At 48.5% G+C, this 27,933-nt stretch overlaps 1 protein-coding gene across 3 annotated transcripts in view; it reads right to left on the bottom strand.

Moving 5' to 3' along the window:
- RTN3 (reticulon 3) overlaps positions 1 to 27,933 on the bottom strand; it is a 60,079-nt gene that overhangs the window by 15,268 nt on the left and 16,878 nt on the right. The window contains exons 2-3 of one of the 3 annotated variants that reach the window (XM_048511864.1): positions 23,788 to 23,838; positions 9,799 to 11,862 (exon numbers count right to left, since the gene is read on the bottom strand). The exons of 1 other annotated variant lie outside the window; for it this stretch is intronic. In XM_048511864.1, coding sequence (XP_048367821.1) covers positions 9,799 to 11,862; positions 23,788 to 23,838 — 2,115 coding nt within the window. The remainder of the gene's footprint in view (positions 1 to 9,798; positions 11,863 to 23,787; positions 23,839 to 27,933) is intronic. One more of the 3 variants, XM_048511872.1, reaches the window with a different exon arrangement.

Genomic DNA, 27,933 nt, shown 5'->3' with positions numbered 1-27,933 from the left:
GGTGCTTCAGATGTTCATGGACTACAATTCCCATCAACCCCTGCTGGCATGGCCAATTGGATAAATATGGCCAATAGGCCATGCCAGCAGTGGCTGGTGGGAATTGTAGTCCATGAACATCTGAAGCGCCAGAGTTAGACACCCCTGCCTTACACTGACTCAGGCCACTGGTCCGTCACGGTTGATATTATCTACTCAGACTCTCCAGCGTCTTGGGCAGACATCTCCCAAGTCATCTACTGCCTGATCCTTAAGGGCAGATGCTGGGGGCCGATCATGGGATCTTCAGGATGCTCAGTAACTGAGCTGCAATCACCCCCCTCTTGACCATAGTCTGGCACACATCACGCAACAGGCCCGCTGTATGTTTCTCGCCCGCCAGCGTGCAAGCAGGGTAACTATTTCTATAAAGATTCCAATCAGGGTCCAGGAACCATAGAGAGGCTTGTATTAGCCCCTCCACGCAGCCATTCCCCTCTATGCCTCTTTGCCCCTCTAGTCCCATGGTGGCAAACCTATGGCACTCCAGATGTTCATGGAGTACAATTCCCATCAGCCCCCAATTGGCCATGCTGGCAGGGGCTGATGGGAATTGTAGTCCATGAACATCTGGAGTGCCATAGGTTCGCCACCACTGCTCTAGGCCAACCCCTGACTGGCCTCTTACCCAACCGCAAAGTCAAAAGAACCCAAGCAAACTGCACCTGGCCGTGAGGTTTGCATGCGATACCCACACATCTCAAGGAAGAGAGCACTGTAGGACCAAACCCAGCCCTCTGGATTTCGAAATGTTAGAATATTTGGCATTCCTAGTTATTCTTTCAGTAAGTCCTTGCAGGAGAAAGATAGCTGCATTTACCGTGTCTCCCCGAAAATAAGACAGGGTCTTATATTAATTTTTGCTCCAAAAGATGAGTTAGGGCTTATTTTCAGGGGATGTCTTATTTTTTTCCCATGATTTTGAGCTCTCATTCACTCAAGATGAAAGCTGGTTCCGGGTTTGCCCCGCAGAAAACAAAAGGGGATGGAACTGTGGGGGCTTCTGAACAAACCACCTCACTCAGGGGCTCTGAGCGCACTTCCGAGGTGACCCTCAAAACCCACACCGGCTTCGCTGCAGTAAGGGGTTGCGTGAGAGTGCACGGAAAGGTTGGTTGGTGAGCTTGTGTGAACTCTTGCCGCTGGAATAGGAGTTCTGCTACGAGTTTGGAATGGAAAAAGTAATCCCATCAGATCAGAAGCATATGTATATTTCAGAAGGGGTTGGGGGTGGGAAGAGGGGGAGGCTGGCCACATGCTTCCTGCACCAAAGACCCACCAGCAGCAACAGCCTGGCAAGGATGCCCCCTTCTCTGCCACATCGCAGTAGCAGTCTGGAGTGGGGAGCGATGCCAGGGAAAGGGAACAGGACGGGATTGCGGGTGTTTGCCCAAAACAAGAGCAAAATGAAGTTATTCAGAAGTATGCTGTGTGGTTTCCGGGCTGTATGGCCGTGTTCTAGCAGCAGTCTCTCCTGACGTTTCGCCTGCATCTGTGGCTGGCATCTTCCGAGGATCTGATAGTAGGAATGGAAAGGAAGTGGAGTATATGACCTCACAGTATATATACCCGACTTGCTTTCCATTCCTACTATCAGATCCTCGGAAGATGCCAGCCACAGGTGAAACGTCGGGAGAGAATGCTGCTAGAACACGGCCATACAGCCCGGAAACCACACAGCACCCCAGTGATTCCGGCCGTGAAAGCCTTCGACAATACAATATTTAGAAAATAATTTCTAAATACTATTAACTATCTATTATATATTTTCTTTCTCTTTAATATTACTAGGATTAAAGTGTTAAGTAGATAAGGATCAGATAATTTCGATTAATAGTACATGTATTAAATCCTCTGAAATATTTGAATACAAAACAGTACAAACAATAGTGCCTGTATTACGTTTTGTGAAATATGGATTAATGTAGTTACCCAATGTATGTCTATTATCTATATCCTAGGAAATGTTTTCTTCAAGTTATATCTGTATCTTATATAATGTTTTTAAATGAATAAATAAAATATTGAAAAAAAGAGCAAAATAATTTCTAAATACTATTAACTATCGATTATATATTTTCTTTCACTTTAATATTGCTAGGATTAAAGTGTTAAGTAGATAAGGATCAGATAATTTTGATTAACAGGACATGTATTAAATCCTCTGAAATATCTGAATACAAAACTGTACAAATAATAGTGCATGTATTACATTTTGTGAAATATGGATGAACGTAGTTAACCAACATATGTCTATTATCTATATCCTAGGAAATATTTACTCCAAGTTGTATCTGTATCTTATATAGTTTTTTAAAAATGAATAAATAAAATATTGGGGGGGAAAAGAGCAAAATGAAAGTAAAACCGCCTGGCACAGGTGGTTGCTGGAGAATCGCGGAGGGGATTTTCCCCCCTCCAAAGCCTGGCGACTCTTTCAGCAAATGCAGGGGATGAAAACGCCTTGGCGGCAATCGATGCTGAACAAGCAGGAGCGGCAAAGCCAGGATGGCAAAGAGGCCCCTCGGCCACTCCCGGAAAGGCATCGATTCCATTTTCATCGCTTGCTGGCTGAGTTTACTGGTCTGCTGTGACTGGCTGCTGGGAAGTCTCCGGCTGGCTCTCTGCCCTCCAGCCCATTGGGCCTGCATTTTTCATGAACCTCCGCCGACAAGCAGACAGACGGTGCTGTTTTCTTGCAGCTGCGTCATCCTCAGAACCTTGAGCTGCCTGTTTTTATATCAAATGCCAGTTTCTGGCCCTCGAGGCTGGAGAGCACAGCTTGAAGACGAGGCTGCAAAGCCTTGAGAAATCTACAGGCCGAGCTGAGGGACGTTTTATTTTATTCTAGCTGCCTTTCTGCTCAAAGCTTGGCTGCTCCAGGGGGGATTTCTTTTCCCCAGATCCGCTTGTGTAAACGCAGCCAATGGTTCCTCTTGGGTTTTCCCCCTCTCTCCTTGGACCCTTTTGTAACTTCATCCCTTGCAGTTGCTTTAAAATGACAGGCCACCAGCTGCCGTTCTGACAGGAGGACGGGAAGGCACTGCCAGCGTCTGAGAATCTGCAGAGCCAAATTTTGAAGTTCTGGTGAGCTTCCCTTCCTGCCCCTCCCCCAGTGGCATAACTTAAGAACATAAGAACAAGCAAGCTGCATCAGACCAGAGTCCATTTAGTCCAGCTCTCTGCTACTCGCAGTGGCTCGCAGCTTCTGCGGGTTGGGGTGGGGATAGGCGCCCCAGGAAGCCACTATTCAGGTCACGTGGGACCCCCCCCCCGAAAATCACCCGCATACACATCCTCCTTCCCCCCTTGCCCCACCCAGCACAGGCTGCTGAGTGTGCCCCTGTCTCGGCAGGCCCCGCCACCAGCTAAGGTAAGTGGGGCGCAGGGGCCCATGGGGGGCAGTGGAAAACTCGGAATCTGCCCGGGGCTCCATTTCCCCTAGCTACGCCCCTGCCTTCCCCTCTTCAAAATCTTCCTTTGATCAAAACAGAACTGATCGGAGACAGACTCCACAGATCTTAAAAGGAGAGACAGAAATGGATTGTTGCATTTCAGGGAGAAACTGGGTAACGGGGAATTAAAATAATTTCTCTTGGCAATACTATTTCCAGTCCTACGGCAGCAAAGTCGTGAGAGCCTAGGACAGGGGTCTGCAACCCGTGGCTCCGGAGCTGCATGCGGCTCTTTCGTCCTTGTACTGCGGCTCCGTGTGGCTTGGGACCTGAGCAACTTGAGGACCACGCTTTGCCATAATAAGCAAGCGGACAACTACCCTGGGCTATCTATGGAGGACACCCCCAGCCGGGCAGGTGACAGCAGGCGCCAGACAAGGGAAGGAGGGGAAAGTACGCTGAAGGAAGGAAAGGAGGGAGGGAGGGAGGGAGGGAGGGGCAGGGAGGGAGGCGCGCTCGCTGCATCCCAAATGCAACTTGCCGTTGTTGGCATCACCGCCACTGTCTATCCCGCCCACTTGGATGATGGATGACGGCTCACAGCATTTTTTTGTTTGTTACATGGATAATTTAAGTTCAGCTTTTTAATTCATTTGAAAGAGACCTTCAACTTGGCGGGTTTTTTTGTTATTTTTTAAGAGTTCAAAATGTTCAAAATGTGTTCTTTACATAAATAAAATATAATTTTCTCTGTAGCACTTCATGGATTTCATAAGGAACACACTATAATTGTTTGTACAAAGTGTAAAGGTAAAAAAACAATATATACGGTGTTATCTTTATTTTAAATGTCAAAAACTATTTGCGGCTCCAAGTGTTTTCTTTTCCATGGAAAACGGGTCCAAATGGCTCTTTGGGTGTTAAAGGTTGCTGACCCCTGGCCTAGGAAATCTACATGCAAATCATTTGGTTCCCACTGAACACCAGATGTGACACGGGACCCTGTGACTGTGCGCATGCAAAACACGCGCGCTGCCATTCGGTAGCGGCCCCTCCCACCGTCCAGCAGTCTCAAAACACAGAAGACGCATTTAAAAATCAGCACAACACACTCCCTATTCAGATACCAGGAGGACTGCTCCCTCTTTGTGGGAGATGGGCTGCGGGCAGCTGTCCAAAGATAAGTTCATAAGAAAACATTTTCTAGACTGCTTGATGCTTGACCACAAAAGGGAGGGGGGGAGAAAAACAATGCCCCCATTAACCCTCCCCAGGCTTGGGGGTGGGGGGAATAGGCCCAAAGGGAAAGCCCCACCATTCCAGCCACGTCTGTTCTCCCAGGGGAACAGAATGGAAGCCAAGATTCCCCGTTGCTTGTTCAGCGGCAACCCGTAAATACGACACAGACAAAAAGGAGCCTCCCAGGGCGTGCGCACACAAACACAAACACTCCCCAGGGTTGTGCAGTCTTGGGCTGTGTGTCTACTGTTTATTTCTCTTTTCCCCTGACTCCCCAGCATCGCCTTTTTCCCAAGAGCACAAAAAGGCATCTTTGCAGCATCTTTTGGACCAGGTAGAGGAGGGGCGGCAGCCTGCATCCATTTCGATCAGGGTACTTGTCGCAAAACATGACACCGTTATCAGGTTCAACAGTTTTGTCCACAGAGAGGGGAAAAGTCAACTTCACATGCTCCTTTTATAAACGTAGGAAGCTGCCAAACTTTGATCAACACAGGAAGTGGCCAAACATTAAGGTGGACCAACCCAATTCAGCATGTCCCACTTTGACTGGCTAAAGCCCTCCAAGGGAAGAAAGCAGGTGTGGGGAAAAACCCACCAGAGGTGGCAGGGAATTGCATCTTGAACCTCCTGGATGTAGTCAAGTAGTCTACCACCACGTCACAGACTTCTCAAAACCTCTGAACACATGAAATTGCCTGCATGGTGGACAGGTTAAGAGTGGTGAACTCTAGAGAACCAGGTTTGATTCCCCACTCCTCCACATGAGCGGTGGACTCTTATCTGGTGAACCAGGTTTGTTTCCCCACTCCTACGCATGAAGCCTTCTGGATGACTTCTCTCAGAACTCTCTCAGCCCAACCTACCACACAAGGTGGCTGTAGAGGAGGAGAGGAGAGGAAGGGAAGGACGTTGTAAGCCACTTTGGAGTCTTTTTATGGCTAAGAAAACTGGGTTATAAATCCAAACTCTTCTTTTTCTCTTCTTACTTAAGAGTAATACTATTTGCCAAATGCTCTCCAGGGTGTTAAGCAAAGGACTTGCCCAATGCCTGGAACCCAAGATCCCTTAACTAGAGATGCCAATGCAGGAATCTGGGATTATATACAAGCAAAACAAATGCTTTGCCACTGAGCTATGCCACTTCCCCAGTAATTATGAATATAAAAACAGGACAGGTCACACTTCCATCTAACTTCGGAACAGGGCTTAGAGCACGGATTAGCAAATCTGAAAAATAGACCTAGGGACAGAAGGGGGATTTCTCTATAAACCTAAGGAATGTCCCAGGTTTGCAGAACTGTGGGACTAAATCTCCCCTGCACAGCAGAAACGGAGCCTTTCGCTTTAAGAAGAGAACATTTTGGTTGTTGCTAGGTAACCACAACCTTTCCAAGTCTTACTTTGCAGGTAGGCAGAAGTGGGGGTGGATCTAGAGATCTAACCAGCCCTTGAAAGGCTCCAATCTTGATCCCTTATCATGTGTTTTGATAAAGAACGTGCTGAGGGCAGGCCTCACGGCAACCATTGGAGACTCACTTCTCCAGGGGTGTCCAGCTCTGGGGCTTCAGATGTTCATGGACTACAATTCCCATCAGCCCAATTGGCCATCCTAGCAGGGGCTGATGGGAATTGTAGTCCATGAGAACCTGAAGCGCCAGAGCTGGACACCCCTGCACTACTCATACCATTGAGCTTTTTCCTAGGAAGAAGCTGCGGGGGGAGTGGAAGATGGGGCAAGTAAAAGCAGGTGGCGAGGCAGATGGGAAGGAGAAAAGAAAGCAGGGAGAAGGGAGAGGCGATGGGGCCTGCCAAGGAAGGAAAACAGGAAATAGTGGGGCAAGGGAGAAAGTGGCGGGAAGGAGAGAGAAGATTGGGGGGGGGGGGGAAGCCACACAATCCCAACAACAATAGGGGAAGGAGGGGTCCACAAACCTCCCAACCACACAACTCATAACAAACACAAGGGAAAATGCGAATCAGACACCAATCTGTCCTAAAAGCAAGGAGCCTGTTGAAATGATGCACTCCCTGAACGAGGCAGGAAGATAGATACTGGGGAGAAAGGGCGGCAACCGACCAACAGGGAGCGACAAAGTATCTTTCCTGCCTCTCTGACGAATCGTAGAGAAGAACCCACAAGATGGACTACTCCATCCAGAAGAACAGGAAATAGTGGGGCAAGGGATAAAGTGGAACATGAAATGCCCTCTGCAAACCTTTGAAGCCCCCCTCCTCTTGTTATTGCTTTCTTATAAATGGGTCAGAGTGAGGCTAAAAGACCAGATATCCGGCAAAATCCAAGTACTGAGTTCATGGTATAGGCAAGCTTAAAAATGAGTTTTTCTTGGTTTGCAGTTCCGCATCTCACCCTTTTACCCTCCCTTCTCCAAGAAGCTCAGAACACGTCTTTCCCTGCTTCCATTTTGCACCTACAATAACCATGGGGGCGGGGGGGCAGACTAGGCTGAGAGAAAGCAACAGGCCCCAGGTCACCTAGTAAGGGTCACGGCCGAGTGGGGATTTGAGATGGGCAGCCCCATTTAAAAGCCGGGTGCCCAGCCGCAACCCCCAAAGAGGCCTCCTGGCCGTGTGGGGAGGCTCAAAAAATGAACAGGCCCCCCTGCTGCCAAGAATCCTCCGTAGGGCTCAACAGACTTGCTTCCCAGCTGCTGGCGCAATGCCACGAATGGCTGGGAGGGAGCTGCCCCTTCCTGGCCACACCCGCGACCCACACCCCCTACACCAGGAACTGGGGCGTTGGGACACTGGTACCACATCCCAGGACTGGGGGATGGCGACTGCAGTTGAATGCAGGCAGAATCACCCCTCCAACGGCGCTAAGTGCCCTGGGGAAGGTGAATCTGCTGGCATGGCCATGCGCCTCTTCCACCGTCGAATTCAGGCTCCCCCCCTCGGAGGGGGCTCTTAGGTTCTACTCAGACACTGAACCACTACATCATTCTGAACCACTACATTCTGAACCACTACATCAAACCATCATTCCCCACTCTTCATCTTTATGATCAGACGATCTTTGAACATCACAGGGCTCTGCGTAGATGCCCTGAGGTTTCCTCCCAACCATGGGCAAGGTTCCGGAACCATTAAACTGCACTGGAACTCGAGCTCTCTCTGAAACAGACAACTGCGACTCGGTTCATATTGCAAGGTAAGTGTACACCGGTTCCTATGGAACATAGGTGTCAAACTTGCGGCCCTCCAGATGTTATGGACTATAGTTCCCATCATCCCCTGCCAGCATGCTGGCAGGGGATCATGGGAACTGTAGTCCATAACATCTGGAGGGCCACGAGTTTGACACCTGTGCTATGGAACTTTAAAATGTTGACATGTGTGGTCCCACAGACGTCTACCGAATCTCTTGCTTGAAAAGCACTCTGAGCATATATTGTGAGGCCAAACAAAACCTCTATTCAGGACGCTCTAATTGGTGCGCATGTGTGAAAATCCTTAAGTTCTGAGCTGCATGCTCCACCCCCTCCCCTTCAAACCGTTTCGCCAGCAGTTCCTCAAGGCCACATTCCTCCCTTGAACTAATCTTGATCGTGATATGTAACCGGGTTTTACAATAACCTCTAACAAAATCCAAAGCTCTCTTTGGCCGAGGCCGATCTCTCACACGCGCCCCACCCCAGCGCGATTTCAACCATGTGATTCGAAAGCAGAAACCATTTGTGGCATCTACGGCCCGTGGAACCCACTGGGCCGTTAGAATCAACTGGGTTAGCAGAGAACAGAAATTCTTTCCTGAAATCTAATCTTGGCCAGCTGCTTGGAGACTTCAAGCATTATCTGCAGGAGAGAGAAGGCAGAGAGCATCTTGGGAGAAAGCAGGCGAGTGTGCACGGGGTGAGAACATGGTGAGCATCCCAATCTTTTGCTCCAACTAAGCTTTGTGCTGTTCCTTTTTTAAAAAAGATCTCTTCCTCAAACGAACACAGACAGACCAAACTACCTAACACGAAATCAGACCGTTAATCTACCCAGTCTATGCCAGTGCTGCCTATTCTGATCGGCAACGGCTCCTGAAGGTCCTTTTCACTCCATCAACGTCAGTATTGTCCACTCAGATCTGCAGTGGCTCTCCGGGGTGTTTCACATCATTGCATTGTGCACAGTTCTGGGCACCACAATTCAAGATGGACGTTGATAAGCTGGAACGGGTCCAGAGGAGGACAACCAAAATGGTAAAAGGAATCCATCCCTACGAGGAGAGACTGAGGGAGCTGGGGATGTTTAGTTTGGTGAAGAGAAGGTTAAGAGGTGACATGATAGCTGTTTAGATATTTGAAGGGATGTCATGTTGGTGAGGGAGCAAGCTTGTTTTCTGCGGCTCCAGAGACTAGAACCAGGAGTCATGGGTTCAAGGGGAAGGAAAAGAGATTCCACCTAAACCTCAGGGAAAACTTCCCGACAGTCAGGGCAATTTGACAGTGGAATGCGCTACCTGGGAGTGTGGTGGAGTCTCCTTCTTTGGAGGTTTTTAAAGAGAGGCTGGATGGCCATCTGTCAGGAGTGCCTTGAATGTGTGTTTCTGCATTGCAGGAGGTTGGACTTGATGGCCCATGGGATCTCTTCCAACTCTATGATTCTCTGATTACCTAATTCTTTCACCTTGGAGATGCTTGGGATTAAACCAGGGATCTCCTGCCTGCCCAACAGACGCTCTAACGCTCAGCCATGGCCCCTCTCCAAACCTGGCAACTGTAAGCTTTATGGGAGTATGGGAAAGAGAGAGAGAGTTCAAGCTGCGTTTGGGTAGCACGGCTCCCACAATTATAATCTGGGCCTTCTCCAAGCATGCACACTCCTGAGATATTCCTAGATCAGTGATGGCGAACCTATGTTACTCCAGATGTTCATGGACTACAATTCCCATCAGCCCCAATGGGAATTGCAGTTCATGAACATCTGGAGTAACATAGGTTCGCCACCACAGACCTAGATACTTCATGCTAAAAGGAACACCAACTACTTCGAATCACCAGTTGCAAAGCTGTTGAGAAACAGCTGAAAAGTCCCATCCCCCCCCCCCGAGGTAAAACAGCTACTGTTATTCTGGGGTGGGCTACAAGTGGTAATGTGAAAACAGCAAGTTTACCTGAAACTTCAGCCAGCAATTTCATTATAGCATGAGGTATGGGGAGATCAAGAGGAGGGGCCCGAGATGACGCCCGGGGAACATCATGCATGCCAAAGCTAGCAGAGGCAGAAGACAATTTCACATCCGTGGCCTGCGTGAGGCAGAGGGGTCGCTTCTCCAAGGCGGACTTCTGAGCAGGCACAAGGGGCTCTGGCGACCTTTCCCCGTAGCGCCCTGGCTGCCTTCCCCCTGGCGGGGGGAACTTGCTTGGCTTTTCTGCCTCTACCTTTCTCCCCGCTTCTTTGAGGGCCTTAATAGTGAGGTCTTCCTGCTCAAAATCTTGAGCCGCCTTGAGCGGTTGCTGGAAGGGCGGAGCCAACACTTCGGACCTCGCTGCTTTGAGCTCCGCTTCGGAGAACGTTTCTACGGGGTCTTCGGGGGACTCGTTCCCCTTGGATTTCAAGCATTCCTTCATGAAGTCCATAAAACTCTCGCCATTCGGATCATCCGAACGTGCAGCATCTTTGACTCTTTTCGAAGCAGGGGGTCCCCTGGGGGAAATGTTTTCCATTCCGGGCTGGTCCCCAAAAAAGCCCTGCTCGCAACCACCCGTGTCCTGTCGCTCTTTGACCGGTAAGCTTGTATTGAACTGTTTAGGGAACTGCGGTGCACCAACGGGACTTCCTCCAAGAACGTCGGCCTTAGTTTGTACGGTCTCAAAGTCATCAATAAATCCCCAACTGCCCTCTGGAGTCTTACGAGGAATTCTGGCTTCTTGGGCAGACTTGAGCGGCTCACCTGATCTGTCTTTGCTATCTATAGTCACATTCTCCTTTTTGACCGAGGTCGTCGGTGCCGAGGTCGGCTTCTGAGGTTGCACGCTGTTCTGCGCACCTTCCTCGCCTCGGACGGTTGGATCTGCCACTGTATCTTCGATGACGGTGTCGTCCGACTCACCGGAGCTGTCACCGTCAATAGGTTCAGGCGAGCCAGGATTTGGCCAACAGACATCAGCGTTCAGTACGACTGCAGTTTTCACAGCAGCTGCCTCTCCGTTCACTCGTTTCTGAGACGGCGGCTTTGCCCCTTCTGAAGATATCCTTTCGTTTTGGTGGACTTTGATCTTGACGGGCTGGAAAGGGGCAGATGTTCTACCCACTTCTGCCTTGCTGCCCACCGAGCCCGCGAGGACGCCGCCTGCCTCTCCAGTAGGTGACGTGGGGTGGCCTGAACTCGCCGGATCGGCAGTCTTCTCCCCAAGATCTTTGGGAATCAAGTCCCAGTTCATCATCTCACTCGTGAAGTTGTGCAGCTCGCGGACACATTTGGACACTTCCTCCAGGGCGGCGTTTGTGCCTGAAGACTGGCGCGAAAGCCCAAGTCCTGACGGAAGTCTGCTCCCACCACGAGGCTTGGCCCGAAACTCACAGACACTGTCTTCTGGGATGTCCGTAAGCAGCTCCCGTTCACTGTGCATGACCCAGTTGCTACTGATGTCACTGGAATTGCTTGCCAGGGCATCTTTGAATTCTTTGTCAAACTCCAGTTTGTCAGCAATGACTTCGAAAGGAGATTCAGGGGAATCTTTGTCCACAACAGCATCCCCGGGGGCTGCAGGGCAGGAGGAGGAAGAGGCAACTCTTGTCGGCAATTGTTCAGGTCCTTCTTGTGGGCTGGTCGATACAGGAAATTTGGACTCTCCACCCAAAGCTTGCTGCTTGGATTGGCACAGGCTGCCTTCTCCCATAGAGCTATCATGTTCAAGGGAACCAGCCTGATTCATGGGCTCATAATTATGAGCTTTGGATCCAACTGAGCATAAGGGTTCCTCTGGGCCAGGGGATCCGACAGAAGCCGCCTCTATTCCTGAATCTTCGCTGGTCCCACTAAAACGGCTCCATCTCTTGCCGTCATTGAATTCTTCTGCATTCAGGGGCGTTGGTTTCCCATTCATTTCCCTCTGGTTTTCTGAATGGATCGAATGGAACACTTGGGTGTCAGCTGATGAAAAGTATCCAGGGGCATGGGGAGTCGTGGCTTTGGAAGGTGATTTTGCGGCCAAAGGATGAGATGTGATCCCTTCTTTAGGGTCCAGAGTAGAGAAAAGGAGAGATTCACACAGTAGCTGTTAAAGATTTCACACAGTGAAGCAGGCAACATGCTCTTAGGACTAGAGGGACGACAAGACTCCAAAACACCAGCCTTGGCAACATGCACGGGACCGTCACCCAAAGGACAGGGAAGCCACTTCACAGGGGAGCTGCCATCCACATGGACATAAAGCCACCAACGGTCAAGTTTCATAGCACATGGATCGCTGAAGCCAGCAAAAACAAATCAGGTGCGCAAAAAACCTTGGCATGCTGGGCAGGTGAACAGACACAATTGCATCAGTGAACTTAATTATCTGTGAGTATCCCTGAGGGCTGGCTTACAGAAGATGGCGAGGGTGTAGATTAGAATGAGGCAACCTGACCCTACTCAAACGGCCTTGCTCAAATGAGATGTGATCTCTGAGAAAACACAACAGCCTTGGCAAACGTTGAAGGTAAGCAAAATATGGCACGCTGGGTAGTACAATATTGCAATGCCCTGTTCTAGCCTGGAGCCCTTCTAGGGCACAGAACAATCTCGTGCCTGCTGCAACCGTGCAAGATAGCCAACCAGATAACTGGAAGCTCGGTGATTCTGCTTTACCAAATGAGCCTATGCTTAAGGTCTGGGCAACAGGGATCGTATAACAAAGAGCTGGAAAGCCGGGTGGTTTCCCCCCTAAATTATCTTTTCAGTTAACCAAGGTTGTGTTTACACCATGGAACAATTCTAGGAGCCTCTCCTCAAAAATGGAGCTGTGGTTGGGAAAGGGTATTGAAGGGGCATTTTCCCAAATCAATCTGCCCACACGTTTGGCTCAATGGAGCTGGAGCTATTCAGCGGAATTTACGTCTAAATTGCTTGATGCTGTAACACCATGGGAAAATAAAGCTTGTCTTTCGGCCAAAGCCAGAGGGCATACTCCACAAAGGAACTTCTCAAGAACAACTGAGCTTTGGACTGAGAGTTCAGGCCTGCAGTCAAATTGCCAAAACACCCACTTGAGCATTATTTGAAGTAATCAGACGAGGTGCATGGGAGGAAAAGGTCTTATTCTCGAGGAGCTCGATTGCCCAATGTGCGTGTGGGTGTACATACATACAAAGTGCCACCAAGTAGTAGCCGACTTTGGGCAACCCAGAAGGGTTTCCAAGGCAAGAGACAAGCAAAGGTGGTTTGCTATTGCCTGCCTCTGTGTAACAGCTCTGGCATTCCTTGGTGGTCTCCCATCCAAATACTAACCAGGGCCGACCCTGCTTAGCTTCTGAGATCTGACAAGAGCAGGTTAGCCTGAGCCATTTGGTGTGGGCAGTGCTTTTAAGTCACTTTCACCACATGCAACACTAAAACATGGACATTCTGTTTGGACCTGGAAACAGATCTCACAGATTTCAACTAGTCATGTTTCCCAGACGAAACATCCATAGCCACCACCTTGACAGAGTAAGGAACCCCAAATTTTCAATACAGCAGTAATGCTGGTGGAAAACGTTCCACTGGCTCTCTTGGATTGAAATCAACTTCGCCCGTTCTATTAACAGCGTTCCATCAACAGCAGGCCGGCTTTGAATGTGCCCCTCTAACAGAAAGGCAATAAGGTTCCGGAGATGTCCTATATTAAAGAACAGCCTTGAGGACACAGCACACACACACAGAGCACTTCCAAATATTCTGCTTGTGTTCCTTGCCAAATCTGGAAACAAAATGCAAAATGGCAGATGTTCAAGCTGAAATGCCACCAGTCCACAACTTCACTCGCCTGTGGCAGTTCTGCCTGAAACCAAACACAAATCCAAGGGAGCCCACTGCCTCTAATTCCCAAGTCAGTTCAGCCACAGGGCAGTTCCAGAACTCAAGCAGAATCTTAGAATCATAGAGTTGGATGAGACCCCAAGGGCCATCAAGTGCAACCCCCTGCAATCCAGGCACACACAATCAAAACACTCCTGACAGATGGCCATCCAGTCTCTCTTTAAAAACCTCCAAAGAAGGAGAGTTCACCCCACTCTGAGGTAGTGCACTCCACTGTTGAACAGCCCTTACTGCTGGGAAGTTCTTCCTGATGTTCAGGTGGGATCTCTTTTCCTTCATCTTCCTTCACATTACTCCTGGTCCTAGTCTCTAGAGCAGCAGAAAACAAGCTCGCTCCCTCACCAACATGACATCCCTTCAGATATCTAAACATGGCTATCATGTCACCTCTTAACCTTCTCTTCACCAAAGTAAACATCCCCAGCTCCCTCAGTCTCCTCCTCCAAATAGTCCAAATTTCCTGTATCAACCAGTAAAAGATCCCAGACCTTTTACTCTTTTGGTTGCCCTCCTCTGGAGAGACGCCTTCAATGCTCTTGGGAAACCTGCTAATCTGTCAATGGAAAAACACATAACACCGCTTTTCATACCTCTCCACGACAGCTTTCACTTGGCCGTGAGTGAAAATGAGTATATTCCAGTGAGCACATGCTGAAAATTAACACAGGCTTTCAAGCTAGAGACTCTACCACAGGGGTCTGCAACCTGTAAATCTCCAGATGTTCATGAACTACAATTCCCATCAGCCCCTGCCACCATGGCCAATTGGCCGTGGTGGAGGAGGCTGATGGGAAATGTAGTCCATGAACATCTGGAGAGCCACAGGTTGCAGACCCCTGCTCTGCCACAAGGTTCAGTCTCTCCGTGGTATTTAAATGCTGCCGTTGGGAGGAAAGGGCCACAGTTCAGAGACGGAGTGCATGCCCTGCACATAGGTGGACCTGTGTGTAAGCCCTGGCACCTCTAAATAAAGGACATCAAGTAGTAGGGATGAATCACAGCCACTTGCTAACCAGAGTAGACCACTAGATGGACTCACAATACAAATCACATAGCTCGGGAGAACCTGCAGCTAGGGATACAGCTCCTGATCTGCCCGTAGAAGGCCTACTGCAGCTCTGGCTGAAGGACTGCAGCAGAAAGATCTAAGACCTTGGAGAATTAGTTCTACAAGTAATATATATCATTGGGCTACATGGACTCGGGTGGACTGGCCTATTCAAACAGCCTAGACCCTGGTGGCTAACCTATGGCACGCGTGCCAGAGGCGGCACTTAGAGCCCTCTCTGTGGGCACGCACGCACAGAGTTCGTCATGTGGGAAGGCAGAAAATTGCCCCCCCCCCAATCTGGGAAGAAGAAGAAGGGAAGAAGAAGAGTTTGGATTTATATCCCCCCTTTCTCTCCTGCAGGAGACTCAAAGGAGCTTACAATCTCCTTGCCCTTCCCCCCTCACAACAAACACCCTGTGAGGTAGGTGGGGCTGAGAGAGCTCCGAGAAGCTGTGACTAGCCCAAGGTCACCCATCTGGCATGTGTGGGAGTGCACAGGCTAATCTGAATTCCCCAGATAAGCCTCCACAGCTCAGGCGGCAGAGCTGGGAATCAAACCCGGTTCCTCCAGATTAGATATACGAGCTCTTAACCTCCTATGCCACTGCTGCTCCTAGGGAGTGGGTTTTGGGTTGTAGTTGGGCACTCGCTCTCGAAAAGGTTCACCATCGCTGGCCTAGAAGGAAGCTGAGGAACCCCGTGGGCTGCCCAGACAGGAGTGGCATAGCCTTGCCCATTACTTCCTGGCTCAGGGTCAAATGGGCCCTTTGGTGATGCTGGCAGTTCTGGGGCGTGGTTATGCTCACTGCTGCCCAACCCCAGGTTTCCGGGACCTTTCCCGGCTGGTTAAAGGGCCAATCCACCCTGAGCAGGATCACCAGCCTGGCAGCATGAGGCAGCTTCATAGTTCAGACTCGTAAAGTGCAGAATACCTCTGAGCCAGCCCTCATGCCACTCGGAAAAAGGAGGCCTCAGTTATCTGCTAACGTCAACCACAACACTCAATCGTCTCCCGCTAGACAAGCTGCGGCGACCGTTCAGCAGCCGGCTCCGCCTCTTCTGGGAGCCACTTGACTGTTGCGTCCACCGTGCCGAGCCAAAATCCAAAATGTGCCTCCAGACTTTTGATTGTGTGTTCCTGCATTGCAGGGGGTTGGGTTTGATGGCCCTCGGGGTCTCTTCCAGCTCCATGATTCTATGGCTCAAAAAGGCTGGGGGCACCTGGTCTAGCACAGAAGCGGTGGCAATTAAAAGTCTGCAAATGGTTTCGACCTCATTCCTGCACCTGTCCCCCCTTTCACGGGTGAGGTGTTTTTTCCCCTATACACAATATGCATCATCTCACTGCCTAGCATCAATACAAGCAGGGAATGAGTTCTCAGAAGGGTATTTCTAGTTATTGTGCTTCTGAAAAAGGAAAAAATCTAAGGTGTTAGAAGGCGTATTTAAAACAATGGCTTCCCAGTCGTGCTCTCTGGAACAAGGTGCTCTACGAACAGTGACATTTCCCCTCACGGACTTACTGAACACGGGGGAAGGAGACAAAGGCCAAGCTACCCAGGGGGAATTGGAGTGGACGGCAGAATGGCAACAGTCCAAAAATCCTGTTCACGAGTGCAAACAGAAAGTGCAATGAAAGAGAGCCTCATGGGAGAACTGGCACATTCTAAGCCAGTGGTGGCGAACCTATGGCACTCCAGATGTTCATGAACTACAATTCTCATCAGCCCCTGCCAGCATGGCCAATTGCCATAGGTTCGCCACCACACCAACCTCTGCAATGCAGCATTCAGGATTTGTCTGAAGGCACACCAGGTTAGAAGAAGAAGAGAAAAAGAGTTTTGGATTTATATCCCACCTTTCTCTCCTGTAAGGAGACTCAAGGTGGCTTACAAGTTCCTTTCCCTTCCTCTCCCCACAACACACCTTGTGAGGCAGGTGGGGCTGAGAGTTTTGAACAAACTGTGACTAGCCCAAGTTTGCCCAGCAGGAATGAAGGAGTGCAGAAACACATCTGGTTCACTAGAAAAGCCTCTGCCACTGAGGTGGAAGAGTGGGGAATCAAACCCGGTTCTCCAGATTAGAATCCACATGCTCTTCACCACTACACCATGCTGCATTTATACCCCACTTTTCTCAATCATAAGAAGACACTAAGGGGCTTACAAACTCCTTTCCCTTCCTCTCCCCACAACAGACACCATGCGAGGTTGGTGGGACTGAGAGAGTCCTGAGAGAACTGTGACTGGCCCAAGGTCACCCAGCAGGTGTCATGTGAAGGAGCAAGGAAACAAACCTGGTTCTCCGGATTGGAGAACCAGGCTTGCCGCTCTTAACTGCTGCACCAAACAGACAGCAACAACCTTCAAAAATATGGCATCAAAAGCTTTTAAAAAAGGGACTGGAAAGGGTTTTCTCTAGCTAACCTTCTTAAAGACAACTTTTCCCATCCTTCGGCCATAATTCAATGTTGCACATCATCCCCCCTTCCCCCCCCACTACAATACAGGCCCTGGACAAAAAATAAGAACCAGCAACTGCAACTTCTGCTGTCAGACTCATCCCTCTGTCATTTTTCAACCAGTCGTCCAAATGGCACAAAGTTTGGGATGTTGGAATGAGAGCGTTCCTTCACCCTCTCTGAAATCTCAAGATGTGGGGGCTGAGAGGGTGAGATTTTCACGGGGGGGGGGGGGGGGGTTGCACACACATATCTTTTTTTAGACCTTGCAGCTGCCTGCTGGACTTCCCGCTTCTCATCAGCCTCGACCCCGACCCTCTCCTGGAAAACTATTCAGAAAGGGTTTGTGCTCGAGTTGCTTCAACAAAACCAGTGAAACAGACAAGGGGGAAACTAAAGTGGGAAAGACAGTCCGTGCAAAAGCAGCCATAACGGCACGTGATGTAGCCACAGCACCAAAGATAAGTCAGCCAGCGGTCTGCAGCCAAGCTGGGTCCTGAGGGAGCTTTGAAGTAGTGAGAGGGGAGGAAAATGTAAGAAAAATGTCTCTGTTTCCCCCAAAAAAGGCTGTAACTGGTTTCCTGCTATTTGTCCTGAACATTTTTTTCATTTCCCCCCCAACACTTTCCTATTGTGTATCACTTAGCACGTTTACAAAGGGCAAGAATACAGCTTAGCTGGGATAGCTAAATAGAACCTCCATGTGTTGAGGTAGTGTACCTCCTAACACTACACAATAGGGAGAAACAGGAAGGGACGGCCGTTGCCTCCGTTTCCTGCTTGTGGGTTTCCGCCCAGGGATCAGGTGGGCCTCCAATCCGATCCAGAATGGCAGCCAAGCGAGGTGGTAAAAGTGCACATGGAAGATCACACACACAAAGGCCCCTTCCGCACACACAGAATAATGTGTTTTCACAACTGTTGGCAAGTGGATTTTGCTATTCCGCACAGCTTCAAAGAGCACTGAAAGCAGTTTGAAAGTGCATTATTCTGCAAGTGCGGAAGGAGCCTAGGTTTTAAAAGGGTGGATTAAACAAGGTAAATGGGGTGCTAATTACTCTGGAACAAGCAGTCTGATACCTTTGATACTGACAAGCTGGAACTTGTCCAGAGGAGGGCAACCAAAATGGTAAAAGGACTAGAATCTAGGTCCTACGAGGAGAGACTTAGGGAACTGGGTATGTTAAGTTTGGTGAGGAGAAGGTCAAGAGGTGGCACGATAGCCATGTTTAGATATTTGAAGGGATGTCATGTTGGTGAGGGAGCAAGCTTGTTTTCTTCTGCTTCAGACACTAAGATCAGGAGTAATGGGTTCAAGGTGCAGGAAAAGAGATTCCACTTAAACATTAGAAATAACTTTATGACTGTCAGGGCTGTTTGATAGTGGAATTCACTGCCTCAGTGTGATGGAGTCTCCTTCTTTGGAGGTTTTTAAACAGAGGTTGGATGAACATATGCCAGGAATACTTTGACTGTAACCAACTGCCAGATTTCTGTGCGCTGTCATTATGATATGTTCTCAAATGCTTACCAATTTTAATTCAACGGTTTAATATTTTAGTTTCTTCATGCTGCATGTCTAAACAGATTTTTAAAAATAATTTAATTCCCAGTGTATAACAGATATGCCATTAAAGGTTTCATTTAATTTAATTTCATTTCTTACTTTGGCTGTGTGTTCCTGCATGGCAGGAGGTTGGACTTGATGGCCCTTGGGGTCTCTTCCAACTCTATGATTCGGCAGTACAAAGGCTTTCACAAAGATTTGTGCAGGGCTGTCACTAGATCATCCATTTCTTTTAAACTGAAAGAATGGTTTCCTTGTGGATGGATCCTACAGGTGCGCAACTAGAAGGCCCTCGTGGGGGGCAGACTTTGCTGGCCTTCCCCTTCTCACAATCCAGGGGCAGGTGCATAGGTGTATGTGTGAGACAGAGCCAACAGGACTCCCTGGCTGCTATAGGAATGGGATGAAGGGGAGCCCTTTGCCAACACTTTCCACTTGAGCCATCAGCCAATCGTGTGAGTGAGATTCTTGAGGTGTGGGGGTGTGGCTCTCCATTCCAGAGTCGGCAAGGATGATGACACTAACCCCTTCGCCTCACCAGATCTTGTACACTTGGGCAAATGAAAAGCTCCAAGATGTTAAATCCCAATTTATTTTGCATGACCTCTGTGTTCACTCATAAGGCTGGGCGTACACAACTGAGCTTAAAAGAAGACCCAACACTACAGGTTGACAAGACTCACACCTGTTCCACCACAACGTATGAAGAATACATCCTTGTGAAGTCCTCACAGAGGATCTCAAAAAGTCTCCTTGGATCAGATCTGTGGTTTTCACACACGGAACTCTTCACACGTCTACCAAGAAATGTCTGCCATGTTGGAAAAGATTCTGGTAGTTGCTCACATTCCAGTTCAGGTAGGAATCTGGTAAAGATCTCTTAGGTCTTTACTGGTGGGCCCACGGGAACAGAGGATGGGGTTTTGAAAACACCTAATGCTTCTCTGCCGCCACTCATTTTGGAAGAGGCTGGCGGCAGCAGGCCAGATGTAATTGAAAGAAACCTCTATGCAATTAGATAATTTCATCCATTGCTAAGTGGATAAGTTCACCCGCTGCCTAGAATACAGCTTGCATGGTCATTCAGCAAAGAACAGGGAAGGGTTGTTTTTCTGTACCTCTGGTAGATCAGATCACTGGTCCGTCTAGGTCAGGGGTGTCCAACTCTGGCGCTTCAGATGTTCATGGACTACAATTCCAATTGGCCATGCCAGCAGGGGCTGATGGGAACTATAGTCCATGAACATTTGAAGCGCCAGAGTTGGGACACCTCTGGTCTAGGTCCAGTTTCCAGGAAGTGTCAACCAAGTGTCCCTAGAAAGTCTACAAAAAAGGCCAGGGGGCCAAAGCCTCACCCTGCTGTGACTCCCCCCATGAAGGGCGTTCAGAGAATTACGGCCTTTAAATAGAGAGAGGTTCTCTTGAGCCACTACAATGAGTGATAAGACCTGTTCTGTGTGAATTTATCCAACCCCTTTTAAAAATTACCCACATTAAAGACCACCAATGCACCCGGTGGCAGCAAGCTCCGTAGCTTAAATGATGGACTGTGTGAAATACTTTCTTCTGGAATTAGACTCACAATGGGCTGTTAAGTTGCACCAGACGGATTGACCGTGTTGCTTAGGCTCTTTCTGCTAAAAGTAGATTGAACCCTTGAATCCTTCCGCTTTGAATCCTTGGGAGGATGTGGTCATAAGCTACTCCCCACGAGCTTATGACTGCATTTGCAAAAAATGTGGATGAAGCAAAAACTTGAAAACTTGGTATCTCTCTTAAGAGCAGCTGTTTATTCCTGAGGAGCATCTGTTGCTATGAAGCAGTATCAGAAAGAATCCCCAGATAATTCAGGTGGTCCTTTCACTGGAATGTGGTGACAAAAAGGGGAATGGTACCTGAAGCACTGCAGAGCCAGTATGGTGTAATGGTTGGAGCTGCAGTCTCTAATCTGGAAAACTGGGTTCAATTCCCCGCTCCTCCACATGAGTGGCAGAGGTGAACCTGGGCTTGTTTACCCACTCTTTCACACGAAGTCTGTTGAGTGGCCTTGGGTCACAGTTCTCTCAGAACTCTCTCGGCCCAAGCGGAGGCAGGCAATGGCAAACCACTCTGAACGCCCCTTGACTTGAAAACCTTATGGGGTGCCATAAGTCAGATGTGACAAAGCATACATCTATGGCCGTGGTGGCGAACCTTTGGCAATCCAGATGTTATGGACTACAATTCCCATCAGCCCCTGCCTGCATGGCCAATTGGCCAATTGTAGTCCATAACATCTGGATTGCCAAAGGTTTACCACCACTGACCTATGGCATCAAGGTTCTCTGTTTTTGCCCAAAGTGGTCTCAGCAGATGCCACGCTCAGTCCTCATGAGCACAGGAAGCTGCCTGACACCGAACGAGACCCATGGTCTGTCAAGTGTGCACATCACCCACTGCCAGAACTTTTCAGTGGAGAGGCCGGAGATTGAACTTGGGACCTTCGGCATGCCGAGCAGATGCTCTACCACTGAGCCACAGCCCAGCTTTCGAGCCATTTTCTGGGGAACCCAGCAGCTACTGGAGACAACTGGCAATAGCAGACAGGTGTCCCCCCCCAAAAAAAAACAACTCGCCCCCTGACACTCCCTTGAAGTGCACAGATGCAAGGGAGTATTGACTATGTTCTAGGGCAGACCTGGGCATTATACAGCCCGGGGGCCACATCCGGCCCGCCGGATGACCCTGACTGGCCCCCCTGCCTTGCTGGGGAGCGAGGCGTCTTTGAAAGCCCCGCAGAAGCCGGTTGCCTTGGCTGCCTGCTTCTGCGGGGCTTTCAAAAGCGCTGCCCCCCCCCCCCTTGCTGGGGAGCGAGGCGCCTTTGAAAGCCCCGCAGAAGCCAGTTGCCTTGGTTGCTGGCTTCTGCGGGGCTTTCAAAAGCACCAGTCAATGAAAACAGTAGGTCAAGGGACTTAAGTCTCCCCACTTGCTTGATTGTCACAGTGGACAACTATGCAGGTAGGTTAAGCCTGTGATTCTTTGTGCCAAATAGTGTTGTATGCAGAACTGTTGCCACTGATTCCAAGTTGATCTGTGCACCTGTCTGTCACTTATCAGCCCCTATTATGCAGAATTGAGTTCAGCCTTTTGGCCCGGCCCTCCACAATATTTTCTGTTTCTTATGCGGCCCCATGGAAAAAATAATTGCCCACCCCTGTTCTAGGGCATACACAGTCCATGTGGGCCAATGCTGAGGCCTTGGTGTGTCTTCCAAGACACCTCCCACAGGAAGCTGCTTTATACAACTTGAGCTACTTCTAACTAGTAATAGCAAGGATTGAATATGGGACCTTCTGCAAGCCAAGACCTTCCGCCGTTGGGACTACGAGCCCTTCTTCAAATACGACGACATAAATACAAACACACGAGGCTCACTGGTAGCAGCTCTCTAAGGCCTCAGACAGAGAAGGGTCTTCTCCAGTATTCCCTGAGCTGCTTTTGGCTAGAGGAGTGTGGGGCTGAATTTTTGATCTTCCGCATGAGAAGTGCTCCTGTTCCACAGGCAAGAGTAACTCAGCTGAAAGGTGGGTCATTACAGAAAGGGTTCTATCGGTGGAAAGTTTAACAGCCAAGTTTCTAACTCAAGGCAGCACACAAGAGCCTCCATCCTGTCTGACAGGCTCATTCCACGGCTCTTCGTGTGACCCGGAGCAGAAATCTCACAGGCAAGACACACTGCTTGCTTTAGACCAGTTCTTGGGATTCTCTGACTTGTTTGCAGAAGCAGCAGAAGTTCTAGCAAGGCGACATGATAGCCAGGTTTAGATATTTGAAGGGATGCCATGTTGGTGAGGGAGCAAGCTTGTTTTCTGCGGCTCCAGAGACTAGGACCAGGAGTCATGGGTTCAAGGGGAAGGAAAAGAGATTCCACCTAAACATCAGGAAAAGCTTCCTGACAGTAAGGGCAGTTCGACGGTGGAATGCACGACCTCGGGAGTGTGATGGAGTCTCCTTCTGTGAAGGCTTTTAAACAGAGGCTGGATGGCCATCTGTCAGGAGTGTTTTGATTGTATGTTCCTGGATTGTAGGGGGTTAGGCTTGATGGCACTTGGGGTCTCTTCCAACTCTACGATTCTAAGGTTTCTTCATTCATTAAAGTCCTTTTGAATAGCATTCTTATCCAGAATTATGCCGACATCCAGACCACTGACTGGGCACAGTGCCCAAGAGTCATAAGGCTGTATGAATCTTTTCCAATATGGTAGATCACACTGCTGGCTTTATATCCGGCCATGGCAAAGCATGCAAATTCCTTTCACTTCCTCCGAAAAGCCATGTGGAGATAGAGATCAGCCAGAAGACGTTTGTTAACACAGAAGGAACTGCCTCCTAATAACAGCTGCAAACATTTCTCCCAAGGGAGCTGGGACTCAAGTTTCAAGCACCCTATCTCCGGGAAACCAAGACACATCGGTCACGGAGCCCCAATTCATTGTATGGATTCTGGGGCACATCTTGCTTCAACGGGAAATTATTCTGAGAAAATTCGTTTGAATTTACAAACAAGGTTTTGCTTTGGCAAAACTGTGTGTAGCATTTCCTTTTTAAAGAACACCACTGTAATTCTGGGCCCACAAAAATACAGAATTGCATCTCGGGGATCCGTTCAGCTAATGGCACACTTCCTCTGACACAAGACAAGCCTCATAAGTATCTGCGCAATGGAGGGAAGGGCTGCCATTAATGGAACAGATCAATGGAATCCAATCAGTATTTTTGGGGAGCATGTCAAGTTTCCAGACTAATTTATGTGTATGGATATTTTTAATGATGTACGCCTTACTGATAGTGAAAGTGGGGTAGAGGCAAACCAGTTCCAGCTGGCTATGAATTAATATCTGTCAAAGGTAACCTGACAAGATGTTCAGGTACTAATTGGAGGTTTCAAGGAAGAATTTAAGATGGACCTGATTCTGTCCCCAGTTACAGCCTCTTTCTCAACATTTTTCTTTTATCAGGGTACAAGAAAAATGACAGACTTGCCTTGTGAGGTCGAAAAGAGAGAGACAGGCTGAGAGGAAGAAACAAAGGAATCTGAAAGGAAAATACACAGGATGAGACTCAACAACCTCGGCGAGGAGGGAAATAACATTCAATTCATACTGCTTCTGTAAATCAGGTCCTGGTTCTCGAGGTGCACGGGGTCACAGGGAAGGAGTGGAGAAGAGATCAGCGGTGGGTTTTGCACTCACCTGGCGGCAAAGCCTCGCTTCAAAGTTTTATGAAGCACCGACGGAGCAAAGCCCCTTGAAGTATATGACCTGACCGCTTAAGGAGGAAAAAGAAACCTGGGTTGCATAAAAATATCCACAAGACAGTTTTCCTTGCCAGAAATGCCCAGAAAAGAATCATTACATGCAATCTCACTTTAATGACCTGAATTCTTTTAGAGGAGGTGGGATGGTTGGGGGGGTTGTCACAGTACCAGAGAGCAACCAATCGCTTCGTTTTACAGAATCCATGCTCTTAAGAACATAACATAAGAACAAGCCAGCTGGATCAGACCAGAGTCCATCTAGTCCAGCTCTCTGCTACTCGCAGTGGCCCACCAGGTGCCTTTGGGAGCTCACCTGCAGGAGGTGAAAGCAATGGCCTTCTGCGGCTGTTGCTCCCGATCACCTGGTCTGTTAAGGCATTTGCAATCTCAGATCAAAGAGGATCAAGATTGGTAGCCATAAATCGACTTCTCCTCCATAAATCTGTCCAAGCCCCTTTGAAAGCTATCCAGGTTAGTGGCCATCACCACCTCCTGTGGCAGCATATTCCAAACACCAATCACACGTTGCGTGAAGAAGTGTTTCCTTTTATTAGTCCTAATTCTTCCCCCCAGCATTTTCAATGAATGCCCCCTGGTTCTAATATTGTGAGAAAGAGAGAAAAATTTCTCTCTGTCAACATTTTCTACCCCATGCATAATTTTATAGACTTCAATCATATCCCCCCTCAGCTGTCTCCTCTCCAAACTAAAGAGTCCCAAACGCTGCAGCCTCTCCTCATAGGGAAGGTGCTCCAGTCCCTCAATCATCCTTGTTGCCCTTCTCTGCACTTTTTCTATCTCCTTTTTGAGATGCGGCGACCAGAACCCCTTGGGAAGGGGTTTCCAACAGGACACACTAAGTGTTGAGTTACAAATGCCGCTTACACACACACTGAGTAATGCGCTTTCAACCCACTTTTCAACTGGATTATACTGTGTGAAACAGGAAAACCCACTTGCAAATAATTCCCAAAAGTACACCGAAAGCGAACCGAAAAAGAATTATTCAGCCTGTGTGGAAGTACCCTAGGACTCTTTCCACATCTCCTGAAAGAGATATGTAAATCTGAAGTGCGACAGCAACAAAGTGACCCTCTATAGCACGAGTCCCCAACCTTTTTGAGCCTGTGGACACGCTTGGAATTCTGACTACCAGCATGGTGGACGCAGGTACAAAATGGCTGCTGCAGGAGGTGGAGCCGACCAGCACTTACCTTCAATCACACAGTAAATTCTTGTGCAAAACACCCTTGTGAAATGGCGGCAGCATAGCAACCTTGAAAAAAAACAACAACCCTGCACAGCCCCAATCAAATCTTCAGTGGCTAATCAGAAGGCTTGTTGGGTAAAAAAAAACCCACCTGGCTCCACCCACTTTCTTAGAAGATGCGGCGGGCGCTAGGAAAGATACTGGCCCTTGCCCTGGCACCCACTGGCATCACACTGGGGGTCCCCTGCACTATGCAGATCATTCCAGAGGGGTAGCGGCATTACTTGTTGATGCAGAAGAAGCTGAGGTCTTGTAGCATCTTAAAGACTAACAAAAATTCTCATTCTAGTACAGACTTTCAAATATTGAAGTCCACTATGGGATATGCAGAGACTGGGGTGTTGTGGCCTTTCCAGATTGTATGCAGAGCCTGTTATGACCCTTAAGAAAGAGGACTCTAGATCACCAAAGCTTGTATGAAAATAAAAACTTGTTAGCCTTTAAGATGCCACGAGACTTCTGTTAATTACCTCTAAGCAGACAATCATCATGCTGTGTTTCCCACACCAAGTTCCAAGGCAACTATGGAAGTACTGTATACTCTGTGATAGTGTGCGTGTGTGTGGCTTACATGGCTCTCAAGTGTATAATGGTGGAGTGGTGGACTCTGATCTGGTGAACTGGGTTTGTTTCCCCACACCTCCACATTAAGGCAGCTGGGTGACCTTGGGCAGCCACAGTTCTTTCAGAACTCTTTCAGCCTCACCTACCGCACAAGGTGTTTGTTGTGGGGAGGGGACAGAAAGCTGCTCTGAGCCTCCCCATAGTAGCGAAAAGCAGGGTTATAAAAACCAACTCTTCTTCTTCAGATGTAGGCTTGGTGCAGAACCAACTGCAGCTCTTTTAAGAAAAAAAATGAGCTATCCTGGATGGCTAGAATAATGACAATTAGGAAAAAAATGGCAGACAAAGTTGTTTTTATCAAAGTAAAGGGCTTCTTAGGGGTCTTTTACAGACAGGGAAATGATAAAGGCAACCAGCTGCCCGGAATCCAAGTGTGAACCATGCCCAGAATTATATCACTGTTGTAAAACTACTGACCAGCGTGCAACTGTATGCGTTACTTTTTGTTAGACTTTGTGTCTGTCGCTTCCTAACAAAGGACTTTCAATACCCAGTTTTGGGGCTGTGGAAACTACAGATTAATCAACATGTCTATTGTCAGTAATTAGGCAGAATAGTTTCAGGCTTCGGGTAGGCTTAAAAACAAACAAACAATGAACCAAAACATCTTGACTTCCTAAGCATTCTAGAAATGTTTTTTTAATGATGCTAAAGATTAAATGATTATATGAATCCTTATATTACCGAGCAGATCGCATTGTACTTTAATAAATTCTTTTTCCAATACCTACATGGGGAATAATTATCACCATGGCAAAGATAATGTTGCCCTGCCCAATAACCAGTCAGAATAAGAAATGAAATCAGGATTGAACTATTAGGCTGAGGCATAACCCCACGCCTCAGTTTATTAGCAATATGCTCAGGAGCTTACCCGGTTGACCTCAGGCAGGTAACCGTTTCACCTAACCCTGGAACTGGACAGAGAAAGTAGGAAGAATCCACTTGAGACATGCAAAGGCAAGAATAGTTTTTATAGCCTACTTTTCTCTACCTAAAGGAGTCTGTGAGCAACTTCCATTAAACCAGGCCCCCCCACCACACACACAATTGCACACCCACAACAGGTACCTTGTGATGGTGGAGCTGACAGAGTTCCGAAAGAACTGTGACTGGCCCAAGGTCACCCAGCAGGCTTCAACTGGAGGACTGGGGGAAACAAACCCAGGTCTCCAGATTAGAGTTTGCTGCTCTTAATCACTATGCCATACCGGCTCTCAACACTGCAACCCAACATTCAGCATTGCGCAGTGGTTAGAAGTGTCAGATTAGAATCGGGGAGGTGGAAATCCCCTCTCTGCCCTGGAAGTTCAATGGGTGATCTTGGGCCCAACGCTCTCTTGGCCTAACCTATTTCACAGGATGTTTGCTATGATGATAAAATAGAGGACAGAAAAAGGATACAAGCCACAGTGGGTCTTCACTGGGGAGAAAGACAGGGTATGAATGAAGTTAAAAAAACCCCAACAACCTTAGTCTGCCTAGCCCCTGGCTTCACCTCTATGTCTGATACAAGGAAAAGTGCAAGCAGGTACCGAGGAATGGAACCTTAGATACTTAGGATCTTTTCTGCTCAGAGGTGAAGAAGCCACCTTGAACTCTGGGTGATTCCCCTCCCCCCCCCCAATGGCTCAGGGAGGCAGGACCAGTTTTAACAACTCCCTGTCTCCAAGCTGGGAGTCACCTGGCTCAATCTGGTTACTTCAGGAGCTAACGAATCCGAGGACAGGAAGGAACAGAACAGAGATAAAAACAGCACCAGATTAGGCAAAAGCGGCATTGTCAGATGCAAAACAACTGATGACCAGAGGAACGATATGAGAGGGGTGAAGGAGGATTAAGGAAGCAAACATCTTCCCCGTTGCTTGAGAACGCAGGCTTGATTGATCAGAGTTAGGATTCTGCTTTTTGGAGATGTTCCTCTTTTCTTCTCTCTCTGTGTTTGTCTCTCTTTTTAGGAGGTGGGACAAGGGGATTT

This window comes from Sphaerodactylus townsendi, linkage group LG01 (assembly GCF_021028975.2).
Source record: "Sphaerodactylus townsendi isolate TG3544 linkage group LG01, MPM_Stown_v2.3, whole genome shotgun sequence".
In the NCBI taxonomy this organism is placed as follows: Eukaryota; Metazoa; Chordata; class Lepidosauria; order Squamata; family Sphaerodactylidae; genus Sphaerodactylus; species Sphaerodactylus townsendi.
Note: the sequence above shows the minus strand (reverse complement) of the source record. Positions and strands in the feature narration are given on the sequence as shown.